This window comes from Cololabis saira, chromosome 21 (genome assembly GCF_033807715.1).
Source record: "Cololabis saira isolate AMF1-May2022 chromosome 21, fColSai1.1, whole genome shotgun sequence".
NCBI lineage: Eukaryota > Metazoa > Chordata > Actinopteri > Beloniformes > Belonidae > Cololabis > Cololabis saira.
In genome coordinates this window covers 29,149,690-29,165,559 of record NC_084607.1, presented here as the reverse complement: position 1 = coordinate 29,165,559, position 15,870 = coordinate 29,149,690, and the positions used below count along the sequence as shown (strand labels likewise).

Sequence of the window (15,870 nt, the reverse complement as noted above, 5' to 3'; positions counted from 1 at the left end):
ACGAGAGCTCACGCAACAGCATTTTATTTATCTTTATTTACGTTCATCACGCTTCTCTACATGCTGAGAGAAATGACAGCTTTTCAAAATCTATGCAGGAAACACTTTGGCAGAGTTTTGCTCAGCAGCACAGAAAAAGATCAGCTCTAAAGTGAATCTGCACAGAAGAAAGACAGTTTTGCTGAGCAGTCAAGTTGCGGTGGTCTGGCTTCTAATAGGGGATGGGACCGTAGTAGGCGGTGTAGGCGGCGATGATGCCGCTGACGTCCATCATGTTCTCACAGGCCATGTTGGCCTCACACACTTCTCTCAGACTGGGGAAGAGAGAAGAAGAGAGGCATTAGCGTTCTTATGAAATGATATGTTTGACAATAAGGCCCAGAGATCTTAATTCTATTCAATGCAGGTTGTTTATGAGACAGAAATACCTCTCCAGCTGTGTCAAGGTCAACTCTGCAGCAGCTCTCTTCTGTCTCACCACTGTGGAGGCCTGCTCCCTCTCCACGAACATCTCTGCAAGGCATGCACATTTAAAACAACGCATTATTCTGACCTGGAAATATTTACCGGTAGATAGAACCAAGTTTCATCATGTTATTATAGGGGGGAAAAAACACAATAACGAATTCCTGCAATTCAACAGAGAAGCAGAAATCAAGAACTGTCTTTTCCAAATATGATTAAAACTTTGTAGAATTCAAAAGCTGCAAGAAATCACACATAAAAAAAAAGTTAAAATGATTTTTTTTTCTTTTTTTAAAGTCAGGCAGGAAAGTAGGAAAGTGGAAAAAAACACTCAGATGTTGCACTAAAACATAGTCTTCATGTTATAACTTTATGCAACTTTATCATTCTACCTCACTAAATTCCAGATTGCAGTATTATAATTTATGCAGCCACATTTTTTACAACTGTAGTCGGTAGTTTCTGTAACATGAAGTTTTTTTCTCATGAAGTTAAACAGGTACCGGTAAGCAAGTAGACCTGCACTGTTCTTACATTCATGCATTAATATTTGTTATTAATCCACGATGAGGCAGCGTTGGAATATTTTTGTAAAAGTCTGTTCAAATTGTTGATAAGCTGGTAAAGAATAAATGCACAATAACTGAATGATGTAGAGGTTTATCGTACCGTCCTGAGCCGGGTTGTCACCAGCAGGCTGGGGACCAGCGTCTGCCAACCACGAAGGAAAAGTTTCAATTATGTTTCAACTTTCAATTTTAAAATGTCATTACACTGCATTAAAATGTCATTACACTGCAAAAAATATTTGTCTTATTTCTAGTTAAAATTTCTCATTTTTAGTCAAAAAATCTCATTACACTTAAAACAATAGTCATCACCAGAAAAATAACTTGTTATTTGACAATTTTCACCTGTTTCAAGTAAATTTTCACTTGAAATAAGTAGAAAAATCTGCCAGTGGGACAAGATGTATCTTTATCTATCTTATTTTAAGTGAAAATCTACTTGAAACAGGTTTAAATTGTTGTTTTTTCCAGTGATGAGTCTTGTTTTTAAGGGTAATGAGATTTTTTTGACTAAAAATGAGACATTTTAACTAGAAATAAGACAAATATTCTTAAGATTTTGAGTTTTTGCAGTGTATTTAAGCAATCTAATTTTTTTATCTTTAAATCAGTATTGTATTTTAATATGCTGCTTTTTTTCCATCCTACCTGAAGTCAAACAGACGGCTGCCAGGGAGCAGAGGACCAGGACCACCAGAGTCTTCATCTTTCAGCTTCTTTCTTTACCGTCCACAGACTTGAGCAGCTCTACCTCTGTCTTCTCTCTCTCTTGATGTCTTTCTTTCACACATTCATACTTAAACACAAAGTCAGTTTATAGATGTGGCCCCTGGTTGTGACATGGGTATGTGATTGGTCAGGGAATCATGTATCACACACCCACAAAGATGCAGAAACTTACAGTCCTGTACTCCTACAAACACTACAGATGCTGATATGAATACGGTAGTCTGCAAAAGTCTTGACAACATTAATCTTGATGTTTTATGAAAGTTTTGATGCCATCCATACTCATGCTCCGGTCTTTTAAGGACACGAGCAGAAAGTCCAGGAGCCTTGCTCCCCTAAACCTAAATGGAGTCCTAATTACGATCATCGCAAACATTTATGTGAAAACTAGTTTTGATTCTTTAAAAGTTGATGCAAAAGAGAGAAAAAACACTGAAAAAAGTTAATCTTTTAATCTTTGTTGCTTTTCTTGTATGTTATGATCCATTGTGGGGATTTAGTACAGAAGTTAACTAACAACCAGAATATGAGATCTGAGATTGTATTTATTTATTTATTTTTTGCAGGATGTAATTGAAACCTTTTTTCCTTACATATAAAATCCTCGAGGGCATCGCTCCTTCTTTTCTTAAAGAACTTATAGATTCATATCATCCCAATAGAGCGCTCCTGTCTCAAACCACAAGCTTTCCAAGAGTTTTCAGAAGTAGAGAGAGAAGCATCAGCTCCCAGTTAGTGTTCAGGGCAGAGACACCTCCTCTACATTTAGATCAGGCTTAAAACCTTTGTTTTTGACAGGGCTGATAGTTAAGGTAGGATTGCTGCTTTAGGCCTGGACTGCTGCATCGCATGATGCACTGGACTCTGTCTTCTCTCTGTTGTCTATACAGGTTATGTAGCCCAGATCATCACCCAGGTGGTTTAAACATATAATAAAAAGGTATTGACAGTTTTATATGCAGCAGATGCTGAAGATTTGATGCAGTCTGTTGGGCTCTTTGGCTCATTGTCATTTAAAGTTCATAATATGCACTTTAAAGGTGGATTGCACTGGTTTAAGTGAACTGACTATTTACAATATGAATAATCGGGGAAAATTAATTTAATTTCAATAAAAATTTAATCTGAAACTTGAAATTAAATGAACTGAACTATCAAGGGACTGCTGCATATAGAGATTATGTAACAGGAGTGGTGTCATGCAGGCGTGTTTGTGTGAATGTAACATTGTAAAGCAGACCGTAGGAGCTGGTTAGGCTAAAACACAAGCAAACTTCAAAACAAAGCACAAACTACCGTGAAATCCTACCACCGCCATCATTATGCACTCCTTTCTCTCTGCTGAAGGCAGTGATACGCTTTATTAATTTGTGCAGTCATGAGAAAACAGCAGCGGTGGTGGCATGCAGGACTCGTGTGGCACAGACGGAAAACCCTGGAAGAAAACTGAGAAAGTAAAACCACCGTCTCCCATGATGTGACATAATTCTAATCTCTCTTTTATTGCAAACCGCAGCGACTTCCTACACAACGAAAGCAGCATTTAGAAACGACCTCCGTTTGTTGATGAACTGCAGAAATAGTAAAGTGTGCAAAGATATTTTTATCATAACTATGCGGTTTTGCAATTTGGCCGAGGATTACTACAAACTGTGGTCTTAAACATGTAATTCCATCACAATTAAATCACTAGCTTCTTGAAATGTCTTTTGATCTTTGGTCAGTTTTGAAGAATGCCAGCTTTTATTTTGTTTCGCCTCTCATTACAACATTTAAAATCAATACTGTGCTGAAAACCGGAGCTGTAGCTAAGAGAACGTCGTCGTTACGTTTACAAAATAATACACTTTCCCTAAATTATTATCTGAAAATATTCCTGATTATATTCTTGCTTCACTTCAGGGGCTTTTTCCTCTCTTTTTGTTTGTTTTGCGCAGACGTTGACGTTCTGGTCTGGACCTGACGGTGGCACACATGGGGTGTAATTTCACCATCTGGTCAGTGCTGCTGCCTCGCGCCTCCTTTCAGGGACAGACTTCAAGGATTCAACCTCAGGACAATTTTCATCGTGCACATTCGAGGCCACGTAGCAGCATGGACAAACAAGCTTTTTTAGGCCTGCGGCGGTCTGACATCTACTGTCTGCTGATTTCTGTCGTCTGCAGCAGCAGAGATGCTGATACACAGATTTGCACAGATTCCAGTCCAGATTACAAGAAACCAGATCTAGATATGTGAATCAGCTGTGTTTGCAGGAACGCGTGTCCTGGTTCGACCCACCAACAAGCCAGCAGTGGAAAATACCAACGCATTTCCTCAAATGTTGTACATAAATACACTGTTGAGGTTTCCTAAAACATAATAAAAATGATAAGATCCTAGTGGACAAATGTAACCTCAGACAAACAGCAACAGTTGATTGTTTCACAGTGCCATTGTTTAATCAACAGAAATTAGACAAAAAAGAAAAAAACGTTTAATCCCACCAGCTCTATGAGTTAATTTGTCTCTCCCGTTGTCGTGGAGGAATCTGGGCCTATTTTTTTAGCTCATTAATGCCTTGTTGGAGTCACTTCTACATGGCTTTTTAAAGCTTTTAATTTGGGTCAAGAACTGGACTTGTGCTGTTCCTCACCAACACAATCATGTTTTTACTTCTCAAATGTTCAGATGTAGATTTGCTGGTGAGCTTTGGGTCAGTTTAGCTTTTATACGCTTTACCTCTCACACATACAGCTTCATATTTGTCCATACAATACTCTGATTTATACTTTTATAATTCCTCTTCTGCAGTTTACCATAATAATAAGACAACACATAATATCTTAAGTGCAATGTTTATTTTGTGGAAAATGCACATTCCCACATGCCATCATTTAATGTCGTGCATGCACTATGTTTGATTAAAACTAATGATGGTTACATTTCAGAGAAAATGTCCCTGGTATTATCCCTTTGGTAGCAGTAAAATGTTACTGCTAAGTGTTGCAGCTGTAAAAGGCAGAGCAGTAGAGAAAAGTTTCTATAAGAGCGGAAAGCTTGCTGATCAATGAAATAGAGCGAGAACGGCTCCCCTGCTGAAGTTAAAATGGAGCAAACTCTGCAGCCGCAGCAGAGATTGATCGCCGGTGGTGCAGTTGGTCTTTCAGCCAAACTATTGAGTTGTGATTTAATGTAAGTTTTATTGATTTGAATGTAAGCTGCAGGTTGCAAGAATGCCATGCTTGCGTTTTTGAAAATGCGCCCAAGAGCATGAAATGCAGCCCGGTTTAAAAATAAGCACAATAGGCTGCTGTGATTGTGAGTACATTTTTTGAAATGTAACAAAAATGGGTATGTTTCAAGATGGTCAAAATGTGTTTTAAAGACTTTGCATGTGCTTACAAACCGGGCATGTTTGCCATTTGGACCTGACAGATTATTAGTCAGTGACTTGGACTTGAATAGTAGAGACTTGAGTTTGACTTGGAGTTGAGCGACTCAGCTACAACGCAGCAAAGGAGTTCTTGGTGGGCTCAGCGACTAGAAAGTACCCAGTTCCAGCAGCTGCACAAACAACCCCAGCTGTTTAGGATTTGGGTGCCGGTCATCGAAGTCAAACAACTGCACTTATTCCAGAGGTTTTGTGGTAAGTTCAGATGGTATTTTGTAAACCTTAGTCACGCTTCCATGTTCATTTCAGATAGAAGAGGTTTTCTTCTGGAAATCTTTACAAACAATCTGCACGTGTTTAGTGATTTCTCTAGTTGTTGGTGTTGTGGACTTTAACATTTAACTTGCTTACAGAGGGCTGTAGAGTCTGAGATGTAGCTTTTGGATTTGATGGATTTGGATCTGACCTTGGGGTAAATTAGCTCAGATGTTTACTCTTGAGACGATTGGCATCTCTCTTGAAAGCTTTCCACTTGTGATTAATCTTTGTCACTGTGGAATGCTGAACTCCTGATTGTTTGAAAAAATGTTATATCTATTTCCGGACTGATGTGCAGGAACAACTGTTTCTCTGAGGCCATAGCTTATGTCTAACCCTGTTGGCATTGTGTTAACACACACCTGAAGGTTCCAGTCCAGAACTGCCAACAAAATGGCTTTTATACCAATCTGACACCTGCTAATAAATAATTCAGCAAAGGCTGATGATGATAATAGGCTTACGGTAATCCAATTGGAAGTAGTGAGGAGGTACTAAGTACAGCCCACAAGAAAAGACTCTTTTCTTAGTGTTTTGTTATGTAAATAATGGCACCATGTAATATGTTGTTGTTTATCTGAAGTTGTATTTCTATAATACCAAGAGCAATTATGATGTTATATTTATTTTGAAAATGCACAGGAAGGCCTAAATTACACACTATACAAACTAGTCTAAATTTAATCTTTCACCTTTTCATTTTTAATCAAACTGGGAAAGCTAAAATTAAACAAAACTAAAGCTTTTTCAGTCATTTACAACAGTAATGTTGTTGTTACATAAAAAGCCATTCAAAACATGTGACTGTGAAATTATTCATTTTAATTGCTGTTCAATATTGCATGTTGTGCAATATGCACTTTTTGTATAGCTATATCGATTTTAAGCACTGGCACTGAGTCCAAAACGCTCACTCACCCATGGTACAGACAAATGGCACAAACAGGCTTCGTTTTTTTTAATTTTCTCAATTTTTTTAAACAGAAAACATTCGTGACAGCAGAGCAGGGCTCGATGTGGGACAGGTCATCTCACAAAGCTCACAAATGGTGGGAAGGTGTGAAAATAGATAGATTAGTTATCCTGAGATTACACAAGAGATGAGCTGTAAATGTATACAAGATTTTAATGATAGGTTGTTGAGGGATTCCAGTAGTGGATGCCTCCATATTTTCTCCTGGGATTTCATCCCAGAGCCAGAACTGACAACGCATAGTAGCCTACTATGTAAGTCATATCAAAACTGTGATATAAAAATAATAAAGGAACAGATAATGCGTATAATATTGCATCGTGTTGTCAGTTTAGAATCGACGAGTCCTGGCTGGCCGTTGGAGTTGCTGCCGGGGCTGTGGTCGGGTTTGATGCAGGGGTTGTGGCCGGGTTTGTTGCTGGATTTGTGGACGGGCTCCAAAGAATCTCTGATAAGCCTGCTGGACGCCGTGGTAGTAGGCGTGGAAGCGGCAGGGAGCGTAGTCCTCGCAGGTCTCTGCACGCCTCTCTGCAGGGGACTTTATGGCCCTAGACGACGGGGAGGGATTGCATTATTTTCATTAAGTATTTACACCGTCTGACACAAACTCAAAGCACATGCAGACGTTTAACCGTTTAACTGAACCTTTTCCTAATGATCAACAGAGTCGTGTGTGCCTGGCTTGTGTGCAAGCTCTCTTCAATGAAAGGTGGGGTTGTGGCGAGCGAGCGTGTGCTGCCTGTGGTCTCGCGTTTTACCTCATGAAGCTGTGGCGGTTGAAGCCATTCCCTCTGGGCAGGTTAAATACATTGCCCCTTTGTGGTGAGATAAATGAGTTGGCTCGATTTGGAGGCACAAACAAATCTGTAAAAACTGAAATTCACAGAACAAACGAGAAAAAAATTGGTTTTAATCACATCAGGCGTGAGCAGTGTATGTCTGATCTGGGTCAGGTGAATAAATAGCAGAGGCGACGTTAGTAAAAATGAAGCTGTGTGTGAAATGCGTGCATGTTTTTCCAGATGTGAGACAGTTAATCACCTTCACTGGATTCTGAGCTTTCGTGAGAATCTAAGGGAGAAACGTGAAACTGGGTTAACCATAAAGGCTTAAATTTCAGGCCAAATATCAATGATAATTGGAGAATGATGGCAAAATGAGAGCGTGCGGGAAGATCTTTACCATAGCAGACACAGAGAGAAACCACAGCACAGAGTGCCAGAAAGTGCAGGAGGCTCCTCATCCTGATGGGCTCCTGATGCGACCGACTGCTGGAAAAGAGCACAAAACTATTTTAAAGACTGATGTCAGTGCAGAAGCGAATGTTGGGTTGGCAAAAAATGTGCCCCTTGAACATCGGGGGGGAAATGAGTTGGCACTTTTCTCTTTTATATACAGTACCTGTGGTTAAACGGAGGGTGTTAAACTGGAACATATGGCTGAAAATTGTAAAGTTTCTTTATCTGCGCTTGTGGTTTTGAGCCTAACTGCTAAAAGCAGCGATATTAACAGCTAGTATATGATATCCTACTGTATATGTGACATATGGAGATTATATATACAGAGCAAGCACTTTCCAAAGACTTATTCATGTATAAATTCCAGATGAGAAAAGCTGTGATTGTGAATAGTTGTCTGAGTCCAAATTCATTTTTGCTTCATAGACTGTAACTACAAGCTGTCAGGATCCTGCATAACTCAGTACACACATGCACATATGCATGTCCACATGCAGCAGACAAATGTAAGTGACTAAGAGAAGCGATGTGACACCTGTGCAAACAGTAATACCAGACGCCTCACCCAAAGTGTCAACATACACACCAAATGCACTCAGATGTTTTACTTGCATGTGTGCGCTGCAGAAAAGCTTTCATCCCCATCTGCTGTTTGAGGGATTTGGATGGAGATCTGTTCTAGCAGCTCTCCTTTCACCAGCGGTAGCAGTTTTCATGACACATGAGCAAACAACGCTTGAAACTCACTGGTATGTGCTGACAGATAAACACACACAACATCTACCACTGAGGCAGATTTAGGCTGCAGCCAAACCCAGAAACACGGTGGGCACTGAGAGAGAGCAGAACCTGGAGCCAGAGTTCAAAGAAGAACTTCCAAAGACAGCAGACACAGCAAGAAAACCATGTGTGTATGTGTGTGTGTGTGTGTGTTTGTGCGTGTGCATGTGTGTGTGCATGTGTGTGTGTGTGTGCGTGTGTGCATCAGTTGCTGACGGCAGCGTCTGCTGACTTTTATCCCTGTCTGAGTCTAAGCAGGGGCTCTAGCGGGTCCCTGAGTCTCTTCCCTGCGGGCGGATCGTGCCCACCTCTTTGGAAAAAAGCCGCTGGCATGTTGTTCATCCCGCAAACAGCCAATCTGAGGGTTTGCATATCAAGTTCTGTTTCCACAAAGAGAGGCCTACTGTGCTACAACGGTTGCAAAACCATTCGGAAAAGAAATCACAAAAAGAAAGAAAAACCTTTATGTGCAACATTTTAACAATATTTACCTTTAAAAGCATTAAAAAGTGAAAACACCTAACTGGTTCACCTGACAAAGTCCCTTTATAGGATTACTTACCGTCTAGTTTAGTGTGGAGTGAGAAGTTTAGGCGATATTGCTCAGTATTTCCTCCCAGGCAATATTGCCTAATTCTTCCCAGCAAAGCTTTTATACCCATCCCACTCCCCCTCACTCCTTCACATCTACCTACTTCTTTCCCCCCACCTTCTTTTGGCCCATTCTCCTCCCTTTTCATGCTATCAGCCCTCTTCCCCAGCGTTTAATCAGACCAGTGTATTAGCTCACGCTCTCCCCCAACTCACCCACTAGACAGCAGAGAACTGTGGGTGATGGAAAGGAAAAGAGGAATGGAGAAAAGCAAACAGGGGATAAAAGGCAGCAGAGAGACGGGCGAGGGAGGGCTGGCACAAGGACATCCAACCTGCTTCATAGCAGGTACATGATAATATTCACTCTGCTTGGCAGCATAAGAAGCATATGAAAAGCACCTCCAGCATATGGACACAGCATGGACTGTTCGGCCCAAAGACTCGTCTGAGAGCATGGAAACCATGAGGTGGCTTGGTAGTTAGGGGGGAAATATTACTTGTATTCTTCTTACTGTATGTTTTAATACATGGTTCATGTTGTATAAGAATGTATTACAATTGTAAGCCATAAATGAAGGCTGCAGTATGGACAGACGGTGAAATTATGGTAGGAACAATTACTAAAGGTATCCTCTCGGGTGAATTTTAATATTTAAAAAACATGTCACAAGCTCATGACTTTGGGCTATTCACAAAATAAATGGGGTCTTGTTCACGAGTGAGGGAACGATGGAGCGGGAGATTGACAGACGGATCGGTGCAGCATACGCAGTTATGCGGTCAATGTACCGGACAGTCGTGGTGAAGAGGGAGCTGAGTCGAAAGGCGAAGCTCTCGATGTACCGGTCAATCTACGCACCTACCCTCACCTATGGTCATGAACTTTGGGTAGTGACCGAAAGGACAAGATCGCGGATACAAGCGGCCGAGATGAGTTTCCTCCGCAGGGTGGCTGGACGCTCCCTTAGAGATAGGGTGAGGAGTTCGGTCACCCGGGAGGAGCTCAGAGTCGAGCCGCTGCTCCTTCACATTGAGAGGAGTCAGCTGAGGTGGCTTGGGCATCTGTACCGGATCCTCCTGGACGCCTCCCTAGGGAGGTGTTCCAGGCATGTCCCTCCTCCCTAGGGAGGTGTTCCAGGCATGTCCCTCCTCCCTAGGGAGGTGTTCCAGGCATGTCCCTCCGGGAGGAGACCCCGGGGCAGACCCAGGACACGCTGGAGAGACTATGTCTCTCGGCTGGCCTGGGAACGCCTCGGACTCCCCTCGGAGGAGCTGGAGGTGAAGGAAGTCTGGGCATCTCTGCTGAGGCTGCTGCCCCCGCGACCCGGGAACGGATAAGCGGCGGACGATGGATGGATGGATGGACAAAATAAATGGGCATTTAGATGTATTTTTAGAGATTTGGCAGAGGCTTCTGTCCAAGGTGACGTCTACGCAAGAAATAAGATTCAAGCCTCGGTGAAATAGAAATCTACCAGGAATAACAACCATAAGAAGCTATCTTCTACACAGTGATATGAGAAGCTATACAAGCGGAAAATTGGACTCAAGTAAACGGTGTCTACAAAAGAAGGGGGCCCAATAGTGAACCATGGAGAACCCCACTGTAGATGTTCATCCTGCCATGATATCAACAACGACACCTGTCGTTGTTGATATCAAGTTGTTGTCCTGTGCAGTACCAGTGTTGCAAGCTTCTAGAGTTAAAACTATCCCGAGCCCTTCGGTTTTTCCTTTCTATGGGGCAATAAAAAAGATAGATCAAGGGATTTACGAGACAGAGCTGTAATCCCCATGTAAAACCACCAAACTGGAGAAGCTGGGGTAGCACTTGTCCCGTGAGCTAGGCTGTCCCATGGTCATGGCCAAAGACACTTCAGTGCATATGCAGGAAGGATCAAATCAACAACACAGAAGTCTGTGGACTACTGCTCCAAGTACACAATGAAGTGTTTGCATTGAGCATTTGGTAAACATTGAATCTATACTGCAGGGCTTTAAGTCTTCCACCCCTCAAGTGCCCACACTCACTCCCACCTCACCTACAATCATGCTTTCAGCTGTTCTTTGGCTCACACAGCCTAGACTACTGCATTTCTTTTATGCTTAGGACTCAGTTTGCTCCAGAACCCTTTAAATATAGGCCTGAGCAAGAAGTTTGATCCCTAAATCAAACTAAATAGCAAGTGCGATTGAGGGAAAGAACAACTCATGGAAAACGAATGGATGTGCATGAGACACGAAGGACAATTCAAACATGCTGTCTTGAACTTTCACATGAAACATGACCATGGACTTTGAATCCTATCATTGGACATTTAAATTCCTATCTGAAAATCATATTTAACAACTTTAGGCCACTGAGACTAGAGCTTTAAATGTGCAGCGAGAGATACGGTGTACGTAAAATGTCTACACATCCCTACTTGTCAAGACAGATGGGAAAAGTTTTAAATACCGAGACATTTTGGCCCGTCTGTCCTCGTCTGTCCTTGTCTGTCCTCGTCTGTCCTCTGTCAAACGCGAAAAAGAGAAGAAAGACTTCACATTCCAACACAACAACGTCCCAAAACACAGATCACAATCAACACAGACATTACCTCCAATGTCCTCCAATGACCCCAGCCAGAACACAGACCTGCATCCCATCAGGAGCTGTGGGGGAAACAGAGGGAGATCCCCTTGGAATCAGTAGGAATTTGATTGAAACAAAACTCCCAAGTCCAGATGTAAGAAGTTAACAGAGGCTTAATCACAAAGAATCGATGATGTAATGAAGATAAGATAGGTCAAGGGATTTACAGAAGACTTTTCTTTTATTCAAATATTACTTATGGATCAATATTTACTTTTCTCTCTGGATTTATTTTTTCTTGGAATATTGCCTTCAATTGTATGCACTTTTTATTCCCACTTTAGTAATCCTTTATATCAAACGAAGACTGCTTTTGTTTTTTATCATTTAAATATCTGCCTCTGTTAAAGAGCAGCAGTTGCTTCAGGTACGGCCTTCTCAAGTCCAGCAAGCTTTACTCTGTATCTGCTACTCACTCACATGACACTGTTGGAAATACATGCATTCAGTAAACTCACATTTTAAAACAGCAACGGCTGGAATAAATCAATATCTAATGCTGCATTTCTTTCGAAAACGTACTTTTTTATGTTTCTTGATCTCAAACAACAGTGTTCAGTATGCAGGAAAGTAAATGTTGTAGCTCCTCCAGCAGGTCTTCAGAACACCTACGTTAGAGTTAATGTGTGCTGAACAACGTCCCTTTGGTGCATAACTGAGTTATGCAATAGCACATTACATTTGCTTCAGTCAAAGTACTCTGTGAATAGCTATGTGGGAGCAGACCCTCGCCAATGGTAAACAAACCAGAATAGAGGACGCTGTATGCCAGGAATCAGCAGCACTCAGACCGATGGATAAACATTAAGACAGACATAAAGATAGAGATAAACTCTGAACAGATAAGAGAGACGGGGTCTGGGGATGAGAAGAGAGCTGAGAGGAAAAGGGAGTCTGGTCCCATACATGTGGGAGAAGAACATCTCGCTGGACCTGCATGTTTTAGCACTGCAGTTGCACACATGCTCAGCAAGATATTCACATTATTCTGATGGTTCTTGCACAAATATCAAATATCCACTTTCTGCAGAGCAGTTTGTGTTTGACTCAGTGACTGTGAGTGTTCCGGTCCTGTAGCTGCAGAACAACTAGAACTCACCACCCCTCCACTGCCCTGCCTGACAGCGGATGCGAGGCGTTTCTGTCTCCATGTTACGCAGGACAAACTCGGGGTACATTTTATGGGATGTCCTCTCTTGGGAGGTTTGACAAGTGTCTCGAATTCTTTCCAGAAGTGGATAATCTTTCTCATTACAAAATGTGGAAGTCCAGATGTTTGGCCTGGTGTTTTATAACCCTCTCTGGATTTATGCACAAAAACAATTGCTTCTCTAAGGTCACTGCTAATGTCTTTCCCTCTTGACACGGTGTCAACACACACCTAAATGTTCCAGGCCATCAAACCAGCAAACATTTCTACTTTTATAGATGTCTTTGAACCTGGTGATGATCCGTTTAGCAAGGGTTGATTATCAGCAGCACCTGGCTGTGACACACATTTTTAAATCCTATTAAAGCAGGAAGGGGGTACTCAGTATTGCCCACATGATATGTTCTGTTTGGGCTCTTTTTTCCTATAAAGATGATGAAAAAAAGGTACATGTTGTTGTTTTTCTGCAGTTGTATTTTCTTAAAACTGACTCCCACGATGATGACTATGATTCATTTTATTATTATCTTTACACACACAAACATACACACTTGCACAAAACATGCAACTTCGAAGCAAGTGTACATTTTCATCCATCTCTTCCCAATGGTCTCTCCACACCACACATTTATATTCATATTCTTCTTTTCATAAACATCTTCTCCTATTTACCTTTAAATGATTTCAGTATTTTTACTCTCACTCCCTCTTGGGCAGTTAAATCCATGTTCCGAGCTGTTTTCCACTCAGTTAACTTTCCCATAGACAAGATTAAAGATAAATAGAAAACAGAAGGATAACGGTGGAATCAAGGCTCTGGAAAGCTATCTTAATTACATCAGGTAGGAGTGAGTGACACACTCAATAAGGGTTTGGAGGGAGAAATGACCGAAGAGGACTGAATCAGACTCTGTTGAGTCTGAACATATGAGACTAACAGACCTGCCTGTACAAGAAGAGCAGGAAGTGGGTGGAGGAAGAATCATGAATGGAAAGAATGAGCATTTGGCAGAAAAAAAACTGGGTGAAAAAAAAAATCCAGGAATGAGCATGTACTTCATTAAGAGGCTGTAACCACAAATGTGCAAACTATCCTAGTAATGTCAGCAAAAACACATTTTCTTGGCTGTTTGGGCATGGCTACTTCCCTCAGGTGGGAACAGGTGTACCTCAGGTGGTTTGTGGCTCAGACAAACACTAATTTCAGAGCAGCTCTCAAGAAAAAATTAATTAATAAAGAATAGCGAGAGAGCTCTTCTATGGTAACATTTCCCCTGCTGCATTAAACCCCTATTTCCTTAATGGCCATTGCTGTGACTCAATATTCATGTTTTATGTGGACAAATAGACGCATGTGTGACTCAGGGCGCCTCCATGAAAACATTGTGTGATGCAGGAATGCGCCTGGGATTAGACTGTGGGACTGAAGGAGATCTGGCCAGACGGGATGAAGGACAGACTTTTCTGAGTCTTCCTCGGATGGCTCTGCCGTCCTGCGGTTGTGAAATTCGCCATGTGAATATCAACAAAATCTGGCGCGGATTTATAGACGTTGCAGAAGACTGTAAAGCACAGAGATCTTCAAATCTGGTTTGTCTGTAGGATGTACTTTGAAATCTAAATGTGTGAGATTTGACATAGAATCACTTATTTGTGGGACTGGGAGGGGGGGGGGTCAGATCAGGTCTTGAATTTGGATTCTTTTAAATCACATTAACATATTTACAAAAACCAAAAAAGTCATTAAGATAATTATCGTGCATTTTTTGAAAAACTAACCCCCATCGCTCCACCTCCCAACCAAGAAGCTCTGCTGTCTTTTGTTGTTCATCCCGCAAACAGCCAATCTGTGGGTTGGAATATCAAGTTCCGTTTCCACAAAGAAAGGCCTACTGTGCTACCATGGTTGCAAAACCATTTGGAAAAGAAATCACAAAAAGAAAGAAAAACTTTTTTGTGCAACATTTTAACAATATTTACCTTTAAAAGCATTAAAAAGTGAAAACACCTAACAGTTCACCTGGCAAAGTCCCTTATTATGATTTCAGTATTTTTGCTCTCACTCCCTCTTGGGCAGTTAAATCCTTGTTCCGAGCTATTTTCCACTCAGTTAACTTTCCCATAGACAAGATTAAAGATAAATAGAAAACATAGAAAACATAGAAAACATAGAAAAATAGAAAACTTTTGTTTCCGTTAGAAATGAAGGATGTTGTGTGAACATGGTGGTGCTAAAACATATAGTATCCAGCACTCTTTTAAAATGACTAAACACTTTGTTGTTTTGTACTGTTTCGTTTGTCTGTTTGTTTAGTTTGTTTTCTAGTGAAAATAAAAAAATTAAAAATTAAATTAAATTAAATGACTAAACATAAGTTTGGTCTTCGTTTTTTAATCCGTAACTTTATGAACCTGACAATCAGTGGTTGAGACCAGGATGCAGAGCCGCAGTCTTACGTGCTTCTCTGAGGCCTTTTACCCCCCAAATCCCAGATCACCCAAATTTCAAAATTCAGGAAACACAAGAGGAGTCAATCATGAAACCTCATGAAAATCTGTTTAAAAGTCCATAATCATAATTCTTTTAAATGTGTCTTAATATCAGATGTCTTCAGTCCAAGCCTATGATTTATTTTGTCTTCCAGGAAGACCTGGCTGCAGCAGGAGGATGTTGTTAGCATCAATGAATCAACTCCCTCCAATTATTTACATGTTCATATTTTTCTACCAAAGGCTGGGAGGTGTATCTCATCCCAACTGGAAATCGTATTCTGTTAATCCATCCCGATCCATCGTTGTGGCTTATTTTAGCATAAGCCTAAAAAAGAATGGGGAAAACTAACAAGCTGAAATAGCAACGGAAATCAACTGACTATTTTCACTGCACAGGGCCGCCCTTAAGAGTTTATGGATTCCTGATAAGAGGAATTTTGTTTTCTTTGAACACAAACTATCTAGGGGTTTCTTGTGTTTCTTGTGTTTCCAGTTTTGATGCTAAGCTAAACCATTCACAGTACAAACACAAAAGGGGAAATAAACTTCCCAA

General features: G+C 41.1%; 2 protein-coding genes across 3 annotated transcripts; both read right to left on the bottom strand.

The window, feature by feature from the left end:
• Positions 1–17: 17 nt before the first annotated feature.
• Positions 18–1,817, bottom strand: bglap (bone gamma-carboxyglutamate (gla) protein). Its single transcript, XM_061711859.1, has 4 exons — positions 1,683–1,817; positions 1,135–1,176; positions 429–513; positions 18–314 (listed from the first exon to the last, which is right to left on the bottom strand). Exons 1-4 carry the CDS (start codon positions 1,738–1,740, stop codon positions 212–214), a joined length of 288 nt encoding a protein of 95 aa, XP_061567843.1. The 5' UTR covers positions 1,741–1,817; the 3' UTR covers positions 18–211.
• Positions 1,818–6,395: 4,578 nt separating this feature from the next.
• mgp (matrix Gla protein) lies at positions 6,396–11,694 on the bottom strand. Of its 2 annotated transcripts, none has more exons than XM_061712277.1 (6): positions 11,640–11,694; positions 11,498–11,552; positions 7,610–7,698; positions 7,469–7,498; positions 7,186–7,300; positions 6,396–6,975 (listed from the first exon to the last, which is right to left on the bottom strand). In XM_061712277.1, the coding sequence occupies exons 1-6, from the start codon at positions 11,686–11,688 to the stop codon at positions 6,759–6,761; spliced, it is 555 nt and encodes a 184-aa protein (XP_061568261.1). In that variant the 5' UTR covers positions 11,689–11,694; the 3' UTR covers positions 6,396–6,758. The 2 variants fall into 2 exon arrangements, with proteins under 2 accessions (XP_061568261.1, XP_061568262.1); XM_061712278.1 differs by having other exon boundaries at positions 7,610–7,695.
• Positions 11,695–15,870: the final 4,176 nt, after the last annotated feature.

Excerpts from the sequence above, each read along its gene's own strand:
- bglap (XM_061711859.1), bottom strand. The coding sequence starts at position 1,740 with ATGAAGACTCTGGTGGTCCTGGTCCTCTGCTCCCTGGCAGCCGTCTGT. Across the intron at positions 514-1,134 it reads TGACAACCCGGCTCAGGACG|AGATGTTCGTGGAGAGGGAG; the intron begins GTACGATAAACC and ends CATGCCTTGCAG. Across the intron at positions 315-428 it reads ACCTTGACACAGCTGGAGAG|TCTGAGAGAAGTGTGTGAGG; the intron begins GTATTTCTGTCT and ends TCTCTTCCCCAG.
- mgp (XM_061712277.1), bottom strand. The coding sequence starts at position 11,688 with ATGGGATGCAGGTCTGTGTTCTGGCTGGGGTCATTGGAGGACATTGGA. Across the intron at positions 7,499-7,609 it reads TTCTCTCTGTGTCTGCTATG|ATTCTCACGAAAGCTCAGAA; the intron begins GTAAAGATCTTC and ends TTTCTCCCTTAG. Across the intron at positions 7,301-7,468 it reads AAGCTCAGAATCCAGTGAAG|TTTTTACAGATTTGTTTGTG; the intron begins GTGATTAACTGT and ends TGTGAATTTCAG.